The 13,979-nt window shown below is 38.9% G+C and overlaps 1 protein-coding gene across 2 annotated transcripts; it reads left to right on the plus strand.

The window, feature by feature from the left end:
- The first annotated feature begins 430 nt into the window (after positions 1-430).
- pnp6 (purine nucleoside phosphorylase 6) lies at positions 431-11,333 on the plus strand. 2 transcript variants are annotated; one of them, XM_026172966.1, is made up of 6 exons: positions 431-571; positions 3,090-3,253; positions 3,343-3,446; positions 6,539-6,714; positions 6,806-6,996; positions 9,613-11,333. In XM_026172966.1, the coding sequence occupies exons 1-6, from the start codon at positions 537-539 to the stop codon at positions 9,843-9,845; spliced, it is 903 nt and encodes a 300-aa protein (XP_026028751.1). In that variant the 5' UTR covers positions 431-536; the 3' UTR covers positions 9,846-11,333. The 2 variants fall into 2 exon arrangements, with proteins under 2 accessions (XP_026028751.1, XP_026028753.1); XM_026172968.1 differs by having other exon boundaries at positions 6,806-6,914; positions 9,613-9,665.
- The last annotated feature ends 2,646 nt before the right edge of the window (positions 11,334-13,979 follow it).

A 13,979-nucleotide genomic window follows, 5' to 3' on the forward strand; every position in this document is an offset into this window, starting at 1 on the left:
TCTACTAATCCCTGAGTCAGCACTTTGAATTGTTAGTCAGAGCCACTATTTGTACAGCATGCTTCAGACACATGCGGGATTTCCCCGAACTGGTGTTCAATGGAACATCTGAAATCTGAAATGTTTGTTTATATTTGTGGGGTAAAAAACAATAACAAAAAAAATCCACAACATTACTGTTTAGATTTTATCTTATTATTATTATTTCCTTATCTTTTCCTTTCCCTTCTTCTCTGTCGCCCTCTCACTGTTTCTCCCTCTGTTCCCGGTCTTGTCTCGTCATGAGAAACGGATCAGTAAATTGCCCAGTCGGCTGGAAAATTGGATTTTGTATTCTTCAAAGTGCGACCGGCACTCTGTGTAAGCCCCGCCCCATCCCCTACGAAATGTCTTGACGTCAACGCGCAACACCCCCTCCGCACTCCGTCCACCCAAGCAGAAGAGTCTCCATCGGCGGCTTTAACTGGCTTACCATACACGGGAAGCACCTGTGAAAATAAACACTAAACGGGACCTTATCGTCGCCATCGTCGGATATGGAAGCGGCAAACCCCTCCAGCAGTCACTGCAGGTAGGAATGACAAGGCTGGATGACAAGGCTGGATGTTAGTGAAAAGAGCCTAATGATTGTCAAGGCCACTACGCTGTCTAATTGGAATGTGGACGGTGTTGAAGGGGGTCTAAAGAATAAATCCTAAGATTTACATAAAGCATTTTGTGCGTTTTGAGAAACGTATAATGAAGGCAAAAGTGACAGGACGCTTATTTCTGAAGATTAGACCAGCCAATGAGGGTTTTCCTCTTATGAAGTGAGCTTGTCGTAATATGACAGGTGGAAGCCTTTACCTACAGCGTGAGGGAAGAATAACCTGCATTGTTAATATATAAAAATGCAAATGTCATTGCTATCTATCATAATGATCTAGTCAGACTGGTTGCATGTTCGCCTACTTTACAGGCCTGTCTTGTGTGTCTAATTCAAAGCCTGGGGCTTAGCAACTACCGCGACTAGTCAAGCTGCCTTTTGTGTTTTCGGGACTTTGTGTTCGGAATGCCAGAAATATGTGGCAGTCAGGCTTCAGAGCCTGAATACAAATTTCCCGCAGCACCACGGACAGCTCCACACGATACCAGCCCACCAGTTCAAGGGAAGGAGAGCCCTTACAAACTCACTTCCTGCTTGCTGTTGTATAATTGAACATAATCACAAAGTGAGCTCAAAGACAAACGTAACCTAGATAAACATTGAGCTCAATTGAAAGGCAGGTAGGAGAAAAATCGAAATAAAATGTACTGGCTTACCCATATATTACTCTATATGTTGCTAGGTAGCTGTGAAAAACTACTGCCACAGGACTAAAAAAGTAAATAACATCCAGGTGTTATTAGCTCTACAAAAGCAGAAGGCTTTATAGAGGTTCTGCTTTTAAGATTCTGCTCTGTAAAATTAGAAGCTACTGTAGAGGATGACACGGAAAACAGCTACTTTAACTTATTGCAACTAAATTTGGTTTAGCTAATGAAACATGGATTGTACTGAGTTTTTCACAGTTTTTTTACAAGCTGTCATTTTGACATGACTTTAAAATGCTAACACATAGTAGAAATTGTAAGGTTATTATGTAATTTAAAAAACAGGATAATCTAACAGATTAACACCATCATACAAAGATGGCTAAACATCAAGTTCTTATAATTGTTATTTGGTAAGTCTAGTTGGCTACTCAAAAGTAAATTCATCTTGTTTATGGGGAAAGTTTACTTCCCCTTAAATAAAAGGTTACAGCAGAATTACAGGAATGAGAGCTGTCATCATGTTCTTGCTGAATAAGAGATGGTTTTATTGCTATGCTACATATTATACACCCCTGCTGATGTCTCCATGTTTCCATTGCTTGGGTTTATAAATCACTGATAAAAAAAAACATGCAATGGTTAAATAACCTGACATGCTGTCATTTATTCTCCACCTTCTAATCCAGCAGACGTTTGTACAGCCATGTGTTAATCTTCCTGACTGGTGTTCTTGTACAAAGCTGAAAATTAGTTATTATTAGAAGAATTAGTTATAGAGCCACAATTGCAACTGACAGACTGGATAATGATTCAGTTACTTTCAGTTTCTTTCTTCTGGATAACATTTTTGATGCATAGGCCCCTGATATATTTGGCAGCTGGCCTACTTTCTTACTTCATGGAAATTTTATGACTTTGACTGAACTCTCCATCCCAGTTGCCAAAACATCTACTGTTGCTAAAATAATTCCATGCTAGGTTTTTAGCAAAGAAACAGGTGGAATATGGAAAAGATAAGCCAGAACATCTAATTCTAATCAGATATAGCATATATCTTAGATGGGATTTCTAGAGTCTTTGGGCTTTCCCCTGCTTCAGCTTGATCTGGTAAAGGCCACGGCCTGAAGTGTCTCTGTATTTTAACAACAAGGCTTGACTTGAGGCATTGAGGGAACATTAACAAGGTTATAGCTTTACTACCACATTTATAACCAGAATTACAGACTGGTTCAGGCTTTATATAATGTAGTACCTTGGGGCATTCCCAATCAAATCAGCACCCCTGAATTATAATTTGCCTGGTGCACTCAAAATAGCAAAGTAAAAGCCCTTCAGTGTGTTGCACCCTGCATCATTGAATCATATTTTTACAGTGTTCATTTCTGTGGGTTTTTACTCCCACATTTCTCCTCCAGATGATCTTTTCACTTATTTTTAACATCGCTTTTGCTGAATAGTGGGTAACTCTACCAGTGCAATCAGTGAGACAATGAGCATTAGCTTTACATGAGTTGTGGAAACTTTGTCATCACAAAGGGACACACTTTAGCTGGATAGACAGGTCAGGCTAGTTGATCCACACAGAAAAGCCTTAACTGAACAAAACTCATTAATCTTTCTATTTTTTAGAGTTCTGACTTTTAATGATTGCCTATAGAAGTTAAAAACAACTTTCAGTTGAAGCTGTTCTGCTGGTTCTTCTGTTTTCAACAATGTCTTACTTTTGTATTCTCAGTTAAAGCTGCACATGTTGACTTGATATTGTTTATGTTCCTTAACACTTTCATATACAGTTATGAAGACTATAAGGAGACAGCGGACTGGCTGCTTAACCGTACAAAGCAGCGTCCCAAAGTGGCCATCATCTGTGGTTCAGGCCTGGGCGGTCTAGCTGATCTGCTGGAGGAGAAGACAGTGTTCAAATATGAGGATATTCCACATTTTCCCACCAGCACTGGTAAGCGGTTTCCTAAAACTCATTATTACTGTCTGGACAGTGTGCATATTCATGCCAGCAATGGCTAATGCTACACGTGCGCTGTGCAGTGCAGGGTCATGCAGGGCAGCTGGTGTTTGGCAAGCTGAATGGCTGCGAGTGTGTCTGTATGCAGGGGAGATTCCATTTCTACGAGGGTTACAACATACAAACGGTAAGCAGCAGTATGTAGAGATAATCTACTGCTTGTGGTACCTTTTATTACCCAGATTAGACCATCTTTTTCTTTTCTGATGTCACATTGGCTACAGCCATCTTATATAGAGTGTATAGTTATTTCACAATAAAAATAAGTAATAAATTACCAATATTTAAACTGGCGTTGTGGGATTACAATTATAAATAGCTGCAGTTCTAAGAAAATGTTGGTTCCACACAAAGCAAAAGTTAAACTATTTCAGTCTGCAGTAAATACAGAGACATGACTGTTTTTAATCATCTAAATAGCAGTGAGGCTAGTATGGCTAAAAACAGTCATGTCTCTGATATGAGTTTTATATTTGTTACAGCCCTAGCAAGTCTGTGTGTTGTGTGGGTGCGTTTTTCTCATCCAGTAGTTTAGCTTCCACCCAGCTCGCCCGAGGAGCCAGTGGACAGCTGGCTTTATTCAGCAATCAGCCACCTAGCAGCATATAAGCAAGTGAAGAGCTGGTTAGTCAGTGTGTGGACCAGTCTTGTGTGGGGAGCTTTAGTTGCGTATTCTGCTTATGTTAAGAAAGCTTGGTGTTTTCTTTGAGCTACTGTGAGTAGCAGATACCTGGTGTTTACTCTTTGGGATGTAACCCATTAATTGTCCACTTCCATGCTCTGCTCTGCTGGGATTATATTTGATCTAACTGCATTTTGAATGGCCTCCATGTGAAAATGTGCAAAGATATACATTTATTTGTTATTGCTTTGCCTCATGAGCAGCTTTCTGTCACAATTTCTATCCCAAATTACAGAAGAAATCCAGTAACGAAAGAACAAGACAAATAAAAAGCAGTCATCATTCAGAGTTTTCATTAAAAAGGTTATTATATGCATATGGGACTGAGACTCTGGCTCGGCACACAGACGAAGTGGTGTACTCATTTCACATTCATATGGTGTAGTCGTTCCCTCAGCAGAACATTCAGGGTCTTCAAGACTGTATCAATCATGTTTCATAGAATAGTTTCATAACTCATGAATCAGCATTATTGTGCTGTGAAAAAACAAGCAACTCTGGAACAAATACAACATTTCCATTACACAACCCAACTCGCTTCTGTGTCTTGAGACCTTGCTGATGCAAACGATGCACTGTACTGTAGAATTCAGCCAGCAGTTTAAATTCTGACATAGTCAGTCACACTGAGAAAAACATGCAGTTCCAACTGCCGTCAAAATAGATTGTTGCTCTTTAAATTGATGAGTCAAAATCAGACTTTCTTCCATAAAGCTTATATTCTATGAGAGAAAGCTGTTCTCTGAGACAATTAACCCTCTCAGGCTCAAATTAAACTTTTTGTTGCTAATGCACAACCAAGTCCTGCAGTGGTACTTCTGAGTAAAAAAAAAACCTCATAAAATATGTATGTGGGGTAATCAGGTTGTTAGTTTTTAACTGTTGCAAATCGGCAACGCCTGCCTTGAGAGGGTTAAGACTTTCTCCCAAATAGCCTAGTGACTTTTAATAAGCACTTACATAGAATAGAATAGAATAGAATAGAATAGAATAGAATAGAATAGAATAGAATAATCCTTTAATTGTCCCACAAGGGGAAATTTGGGTGTATGACATCAAGGATCAAGGATAGGTACAACTTGAGGTAACAATTTACCAAGTTTGTAGAATGATCAGCTGAAGTGCTGAGATGACAACCAGTGTGTCACATTGGATTGCCCTTTGGCCTGTGGAGACTGTATCCTGGTTTGACTTTTATTACCCGCTTTCACATGCCATATCCACATAAAATTCTCCATATGACCCCCCTGAATCATAAAGACACATTTTTTTTATAGTAACAGAAGGTCAGATGCTTTATAGTCCTCTTATATCCAGTTAGAAGTATAGACAAACAACATTTTAAATGTCTCTAGATGAATCGTCTGCATATGCCACCCCCCACCTATGCCAGCTTAAGTAAAATTTTCTACTACAAATTTGCTTTTCTGGTAAATGGTAAAATGGTAAATGGCCTGTATTTATATAGCGCTTTACTAGTCCCTAAGGACCCCAAAGCGCTTTACATATCCAGTCATCCACCCATTCACACACACATTCACACACTGGTGATGGCAAGCTACATTGTAGCCACAGCCACCCTGGGGCGCACTGGCAGAATGTACTGGACTTTGTCCTGTGTTATGGTCCTTAAGTCCTACTTGGCAACCTGAAAAAAATAAAGCCAAGATAACATTAGATGGGATGTTTTTATTAACCATGTACAGTAACTGCATGGCTCAGTGTCACTCTGATGTTTGTCCGCACATTTTAATTGTTCCAGTACTTTGCTTAATGACAGAATATCTGCCAAATTAAAGACACGCTTATCACAACTGTCTTGTGGTTAGGCAGATCAGCTATTGTTACCATGGCAATACACTCATCTGAAACATTTAGTATAGTAAAGATTACACCAGCAATAATAAGTGCCTATAATTGATTACTTTGTCTTATACAATGAATATGTTTTTTTAGAAGAAGTATTCCACCAAACATTATATCATTCGTTTGCTTTTAGAGGTTCTGCAGTCCTGTTATTACACACGGCTCTGCTTAAATTTTGTCCATGGAACAAAGTTTGTTGTGGGCTTATAATATGCAAATCCTATATCAAGCATACCAATGTTCCAAAGTGACAGCACTGACCTTATCAAGATAGCAAGCTACTCGATAACATTTCTGCACTAACTAGCAGAGCACTTTCATAGGCAATTCAATCTCTAGGGGAATGTGAAATAGAAAAAAACAATTTCTAAATGTGACTGCAGTGAAAAGTAGCAACAGTCATTTATGGGCCATCAGTTGCCATATAAAGGTTAGCACAGAACCACCACTGTACCACACATGCGCAAAAACCTACAGTAATAAAAATCTTACTGACATCAGTACATAAAGAAGCTGGCACTTTTATAATGTTTGCTTCATATGATGAATTGTTTGCTTTGCTATTATTCCCAGGTTACCTGTAACTTCCTTCTGTAATTTACTGACAAACACTGAGACCATAAAAGAGTGACAGCTGCTGTCTCTGAAGCATACAATTTTTATCTTTCCAGGTGACTTACCCAGTGCGAGTCTTCTATCTGCTGGGTGTGAGCACTCTGATTGTGACAAATGCAGCAGGAGGACTCAATGACACCTACAGTGTGGGAGACATCATGCTCATTAAAGATCACATCAACATGCCCGGATTTGCAGGACAGAACCCTCTGTGTGGGCACAATGATGAGAGGTACAGAAACACTCGGGCAGGGCAGTGAAAGGAAAATCTGTATCTTATACATTACTCCTGTGTCTCATTCATGCATTAATTATCCCTGCAGGTTTGGAGTGCGGTTCCCATGCATGTCAGATGCATATGACCGTGACCTGAGAGCCCTGACCAGAAAAACAGCAAAGGAACTGGGCTATGACAGCTTCCTGCAGGAAGGGGTATACTGCATGTTGGCTGGCCCAACATATGAAACCATTGCTGAGTGCAAACTCTTGCAGAAGCTGGGGGCTGATGCTGTGGGTTAGTACAGCTCCTTCATCCTCAGTTCAGATAGTGTCCTTTTAAAAGGTACCATAAAGGGTTAAAACTTCATAACAGTACATCTACAAGAGCCACCATACAGACATTAAAAAAATATGAATACGGAGAGACGAATTACTTTGAAGATGTACCAACAGTTAAATTTCTGCAGTAATATTACCCCAACAGTTGGAACTAGTGGAAGCTAACCCATATGGAAAAGATATATATAAATCTTATAAAGTTTGTATCTGTCTTGAGTGAAAACAGATATAAGATCCCTTGAAAAAATTATCTAAATGAGACTTGTATGTTTTGGATACTTACTAAAACAATATATAAAAGTAATGAGAAAGTGGCCACTTTCATGAGTAAATCATATAAGCCTTATATGATTCACTGTATGAAGTAGGCCACATCTTATGCAAGTCTTTTACAAGTTTTTACTATTTCTTTTCCATATGGGAAAAAAGCATCAGTTTTCACCTGATTCACAGGACAGTGCAAAAACAAGCTTATGTGATACTACAGAGTTTTCCTGTCTGGTTCAATTGTCCGATATTGAACCCCAGACTTAAAGGTACACAAGATATGATGGCTTAACTAAATTAAAGACCTAAAAATGACTTCAAAATCTATGCATGCAAAATGTTGTTTTGTATAAAGGATAGTATTTTTCATTTGGTCCTCCTAGTGATCTATTATGTATTATGTATGAGTCTGTATTTGTTACTTATTTGTTCAGATCATTGACAGACCAACTTGGCACCTGGCTCTCCTGTTATTATTACATAACCTCCAGTTTTTACAAAGTCATACAGTATGAATGACTTTGCAATTCTTCACTCTTGAAAACGCTTCTTCTAATTCCCCTGTTTCTTTCCCCCCACACTTGTTTTTGCACATTATGTGGTAGTATACAGTTACACACAATTATACTGCACAATACTTTTGTGTTTTTGAAGGTGAAGTTGGTTTAAATACAAGCTCTGTTTTCTTATTTAAATAATTCAGCTCTGTGGTTAAAATAATAATTTATACATGCAGAGTCTACAAGTCAACAGTAAATGGTTTGGATTCAGGCTATGACTGGAACAAATCAGAAAAACTATCTGAGTAGTGTTATTTGTGATTTGTTGTTATGACAATACAGAAGGAGGTTTATGTTACGTGATTGGACTTGCTTATTGTTTGCCTTCATTACAGTTTTATTCACTTGTGCTCTTTAGATCCATCCATGAATAAATTCTAATTCTAAATAATTTGGTGGAGATCAAACTGGGAGCCGTAACACTGCCTCCCAGTTTGCTGTGCTACTTCCTCTCAGTTTGTTCCCTCACTACAAGAGATATTACTGAACCAAGAACACATCATAGAGCTCATATGATTCATTTCCACCTGTGCACATGGATCGAGTACCCTGACTTTCTTTAATTTACACAGATAATAATGGCATTAAATTTTACTTTCAAATTCAAACCAATAACTCCTTTCCAACACTTACTGCTCCGCTTAAGGGGCACAACACAAGACACCTCATCACTAAATCAGTTTCACGTGCACCTTTTTCAGTACCAACTTGAAAAATCAGCTATCATCAGAGATCATTTTTTCATCCTTGTAACCACCGGTTCACATCATATACATCACAGCATACACCCTCTTACTCTTTTTTCACTGTATAGCAATTGATGTTTTGTTTGTGTTATTATGCATCATAATGTGATTTAGACTTTCATGTCCTACAAAGCAAGAACTTGATATAAACCAGTTTTAACTACATCAGATCAGTTGCAGTAAATGTAGCATGTTTAATGGTAAATATTTTCTGTGTAGTAAAATTGGCAGAAAAAGATGATACATTTTGAAAGTTGTTACCTGGGTTCATTATCTTTTTGAGTTTTACTATAGTTTACTTTTACATATGTCAGTTCACAGCCAGAGTAGTTGCTAAATTATAGGAAAATATGCCATTTATGACAGAATAGTTATTACAAGATAGCTAATAAAAATGAATGTCTAAGTTCATGAACTTTCACTGCCATAATCCTTTTAAAAAAATTCAACACTTTATGCTACAGACGCAGCAACAAATGGCAGACAAGTTAATTAGGATCTTAAATACATCATATAACGATAAGAAAATGACTCCAAATGAATTCTTAATAAGCAACTGTTTGCTAAAACATTGGATATACCTATGTTTATTTATGACTTTAATAATATAGTCATATTGGCTTGTTTTGCTGCTCAGAGGAGGGCCACTATCACAATTTTTTAAAACTATCTTAGTACTACTTTTACACTTAAGTTTAAGCCTACTTGTTATGGCATGTTCGTCATGTTCTGTGAGGTGTTAGCTTGATTTGGGTTGGTAACTACACATTTATAAGAGAAAGCCAAGCCATGGAGATTAATTAAGCAGGGATGATCTAATAGAAATTGCTATAAAGTTGCATTTTGTGAAATGAAGGATCCTGTGTGACCTATACCACAGTGCTGAAGTCAAACCACCTTTTCTTTTTAACGTGTCTCTTTCAAGGTTCAGTACTAACTGAGATGTAAAGGAATGTTTTTATGTACTCAATTAAATGTCAACCTCTACCCTCTGTCTAGGTATGAGCACAGTCCCGGAGGTGGTGGTGGCTCGTCACTGTGGCACACGTGCCCAGGAGGACGTGGCTCCTGACCGTCGCTTACGTGTCTTGGGCCTGTCCCTCATCACCAACAAGGTTGTGACAGATTATGAGAGCAATGAAAAAGCAAATCACACAGAAGTGCTGAAGACTACTGAGCGCAGGACTCAGGAGCTCCAGAATCTTGTGAGCCGCCTCATAGCCAACCTCTAGTAACATCATCTACTATCTGATGGACCAATTGAACATTTTAGGCCTTACAGTCAAATTTGTGGTGACAGAATAATCATAGCTTTGAACAAAAGGTAAAAATGGTGCTTTGTGGGATAGATTATTATTTGCTATTGGGTAAAGTGGACATTTAGGAGAAGTTATAAGGTTTAAGATTTTAAGGGATTTAGCACTACCTCAGCAAGAGCTGCACAAATCAACAAATGTGATCCAGGAAACGTAAGCCTGAATCCATGCATCCATTCCAATGTTTCAACTTTCCACAGTCTCAGATATCACAGATAAATAACTGTAATAGTAATACTTTTACAACCACCGGTGTGCATTTCTCTCCTAATGTAAGTGCCGCAGGGTAGCTGGGGTTTTCCCTGTACTCCCTATTATTATCACAGTGGCAGCAAATTCTAATCTGGGTCCTTGTTGAAAACCAGACTTGAGTATCTGAGTGAATCCAAACCTTTAAGATTTGATGGTTAGTTTACGCCTTCCTTCCTCTCTCCCACTCATATTTTTGCTGCATGCATGCATGCTGCAGTTTGTCTTTAGCGAGAGCAATGCGAGCATCTACTACCTATGAATCCACCATTTATCTGTTTCAGGTGCATGTGGAAAACCCTGCTAGCTTATGGACTGGACTTATCAACTGGCATTATTTAGTGGTTTCTTCTTGTTAAGGATGCACTTTTAATAATTATTTTACCTGTAAATCAATGTGGGCATATTTATTATACACTTTAATCAAGAGTTTTATATTTCTAAGCAGGCAGACGACATATCTATCCAATGTATTTATCATATAATACTGGCCTACAAATAAATAGGCCAATCTCTGATATCATTCCTAATATTTAAAGAAGAAATCAATGAGTTTCTTAAAAGTTTGTCAAAAAATGAAAAGCACATGGTTTTAGTAATCTCTTACTGTAGATCAGCAGTTACAGTTATATATATATATATTTATACCATACATATATCATACATAGAGAGAAATCTAACTAATCACACAAAAAGCACACGGTATAGTCTGAAAGATATACCAGCAGTCTTGTTAAATGGTTGTGATGTGTGAGGGTTTTTTTCTTTAGTGGACTGCTTTATTTGCACACTGTGAGGCCTTAACACTGTAACATCAGAGAGGGCTGGAATACCTGCAGTTTTCAATCTTTTCTGTGCTCATCTGGAACAAGTTTGCCTGCCAGCTTGTCTTGACCATCTCATTCACTGGAAAGGCCGGAAAAATAGAAGCTCAGCAGTCCAAATTTGGCAATTTGTTTTAGTCTCCGGTTTTCTGGTCTTTCTTGTGGTTGTACTTTATTGGATGAATTAACCCTTATGTGTTGTTTGTTGATCTTATTTAAAGTACTGAGGTCTCAGGTTAGAATTGTATTCACTTATATAACAATGCACTCTAGCAAAGCAATTATTTGCCACACCAGCTTTTGCTGCTATTAAATAAAAATTTGGAGATGACATCTGGGTAATTGCATTTTTTCTTTGCCATGGGTGACTGCACACATTGGTCATTGTTTGTGTGTGTGTGTGTGTGTGTGTGTGTGTGTGTGTGTGTGTGTGTGTGTGTGTGTGTGTGTGTGTGTGTGTGTGTGTGTGTGTGTGTGTGTGTGTGTGTGTGTGTGTGTAAGCAGGCTACTACAGGGGTACAGCCCAAAATCAATCAATATGGAAGTCAGTTTCAAGGAGAAAAGGACTTTCTTCCTCTTTCAACGATAATGAGGTTCAGTGAACAGCGAGATAAAGGCAAACATAGCCCCAAACAAAGCACACACCTCATCAACACATCTACACACTCTCTGTCTGCAGCGCCACACTCTTTCAATCCTTCACTCTAAACATACTTCAAACAGATGAGGTCAGAGTCAGATTGAGATAAAGCGAAAATGGCTGTTCCGTCCACCCCACCTCTCCACTCTCTTATATAATTCATCTACATACAGCGTGCAGCCGTCTGTGGAGCTGAAATATTAATACAAATGAGCCCAAGAGCCAAACAACACACCACTGAGCTTGATTGTATTTGCACATACTCGTAAAAAAGAGTCGCAACTTAACTGCACAGCAAAACACAAGACATCTTCAAAGATATGTAAGATTCAAATAGCTCTCTCTCTGCTTTGGGATGAGAGGAAGTGGAAACGGGACACAGAAAAGCATAGATGATGGGAGCGACTAAAAGAGAATAAGAGAGGAGAACAAAGTGCTTTGACTCTTCAGTCCCTACGGCTGCTGACAGGCTTCATCTGTAATGTAATGTTGATCTATCTATTGTTGCTGTGCCAACTGAGGCTGGGGCTCGTTATTGATTATTATAGGGTGAAAAGAGAAGCTGAGGAAATAGAGCGGGACAGCTCTGCTGAGTTGACACTTTTAAACACTGTCACACATTGTCACACACTCAGCCTTTGTCTCACTCACACACCCTGTGCCCTTATAGACTGTCATGTACCTGTGCTCATATCGGGGCAGCAGTGCCCCTCCTGTCCTGTTACTGAATGTGACTCTTACAAACCCGAGGAACAGCGTTAGTGAGGGAATGTCTCTGCTGACTTTCACACGCTGTCTCCAAATCGTGTCAGCTGCCAGCAGTGTGTCAGCACTGTACCAGTGTGCAGGGTGGAGCTGGAAAATTACTGCTCCAACTCTGTGGGGATGTGACAGGTCAAACTCAGCGCTGCAGCTAGTGGCGTGGTTTATCTCAGTTTATCTGGATTATCTCAATTATTTGCCTGCAGCTTCAAGTTGTGTACTGGTCTTGATTGATTGCAACAAAATTCAAACAAACAGCGCAGACAGCACTGTAATGTGCAAATTGTCCCACAAGGGCAAAACCTTGCAGAGCTCTACTAATAAAGCTGTCGATCAGAGAGTGAGAGAGAGAGACTATGAGTCTGGAATATGGTTTGAAGCGTTTGTGTAAAAGTAAACATGGATCCTTATTCACTGAATTTAATTTTCATAGAAAATAGGTCTACCCAGCCTGTGGACAAAAACACTTCAAATGTAGCACAAAAAATTGCAAACTGAATAACCCTGAAGACAACACCCTCTAAATTTGCATGGAATCATGTAAATATTTTTAAAAAGGCGAACCTACTAGCTATATATTCAACTACCAACACCTCTGGTATTCCCCTTTTACTACAGTGTGGGGATCATTATATCATATGAAGCTGCTAGGTACCTTGAACCAAATAATAAACAAATATATGCACTTTCCTTTGCCTACTTATGCCATAAATTAATTAAAAATGTTATTTAGTGCATTTTAAAATTATGATTAGGACTTATGTTCATGCTGCTGGATGAAATGACTTTAGACTCTAGAGAAAGACCAGTCAGGCCAGTTAATTCCACATGCACTACGCGGACAAAAGTGTTGGGCTCCAGCACTTTATCTTTGAATTCAGGCGTTTTCTAGCCCATTGCCACAGCTGTATCAAAAACCAAGTGCAGTCTGCCTGCACAAACACTTGTGAAAGACCTGAGCGTTGTAAAGAGCTCACTGAAATTCAAGTGTAGGACTGTAATACTATGCCCTCATTGTAACAAATCAGTGCGGGACATTTAATCCCTCCTAGATATCCCATATAAAGCAGCGTCTCCTACTTCCAAACCTGCTCTGACATTAACATCAGCACAAAAACTGTGTGCTCAGTGCTTCATGACATCAGATTCTGTAGCAGACATGAAGAATGTGATGTAATGCTTTTGTCCATTTATTATAACTCCAGTCTTTTTACTACACTCGACTAATTACTTCAATCACCAGCTCCCAGTCTGAAGCTCATAGCTACTGGACAGCTTCAAGCTTCTCAGCTGACTCTTAAAAAAGAGGATTAATAAGCTATAATATCAGTAGCCAGCAAACCTAATGCAGCATTTATGTGCTATGGAGACAAAACTTTCCGTTTGGAATCAGTGGAGACCAATGACTGTAGAAAACAGGGTTTTATCAATGTAAGGGTCATTTACCTTACATTATAAAGCATCGTCAGGTAACTGTTGTTGTGAATTGGCACTATAACAATAGCACTGACATGAATTGAACCAAACAGAAGAGCAAACAGAAGAGTGAATATGTAACAAAGTATCCAAAGGTGG

The sequence above is a fragment of the Astatotilapia calliptera genome, chromosome 7 (genome assembly GCF_900246225.1).
Source record: "Astatotilapia calliptera chromosome 7, fAstCal1.2, whole genome shotgun sequence".
Classification (NCBI taxonomy): domain Eukaryota; kingdom Metazoa; phylum Chordata; class Actinopteri; order Cichliformes; family Cichlidae; genus Astatotilapia; species Astatotilapia calliptera.

Coding starts and splice junctions, on each gene's coding strand:
- pnp6 (XM_026172966.1), top strand. CDS start 537: ATGGAAGCGGCAAACCCCTCCAGCAGTCACTGCAG. Junction 3,254..3,342: donor ACATTTTCCCACCAGCACTG/GTAAGCGGTTTC, acceptor TGCGCTGTGCAG/TGCAGGGTCATGCAGGGCAG. Junction 6,715..6,805: donor TGTGGGCACAATGATGAGAG/GTACAGAAACAC, acceptor TTATCCCTGCAG/GTTTGGAGTGCGGTTCCCAT.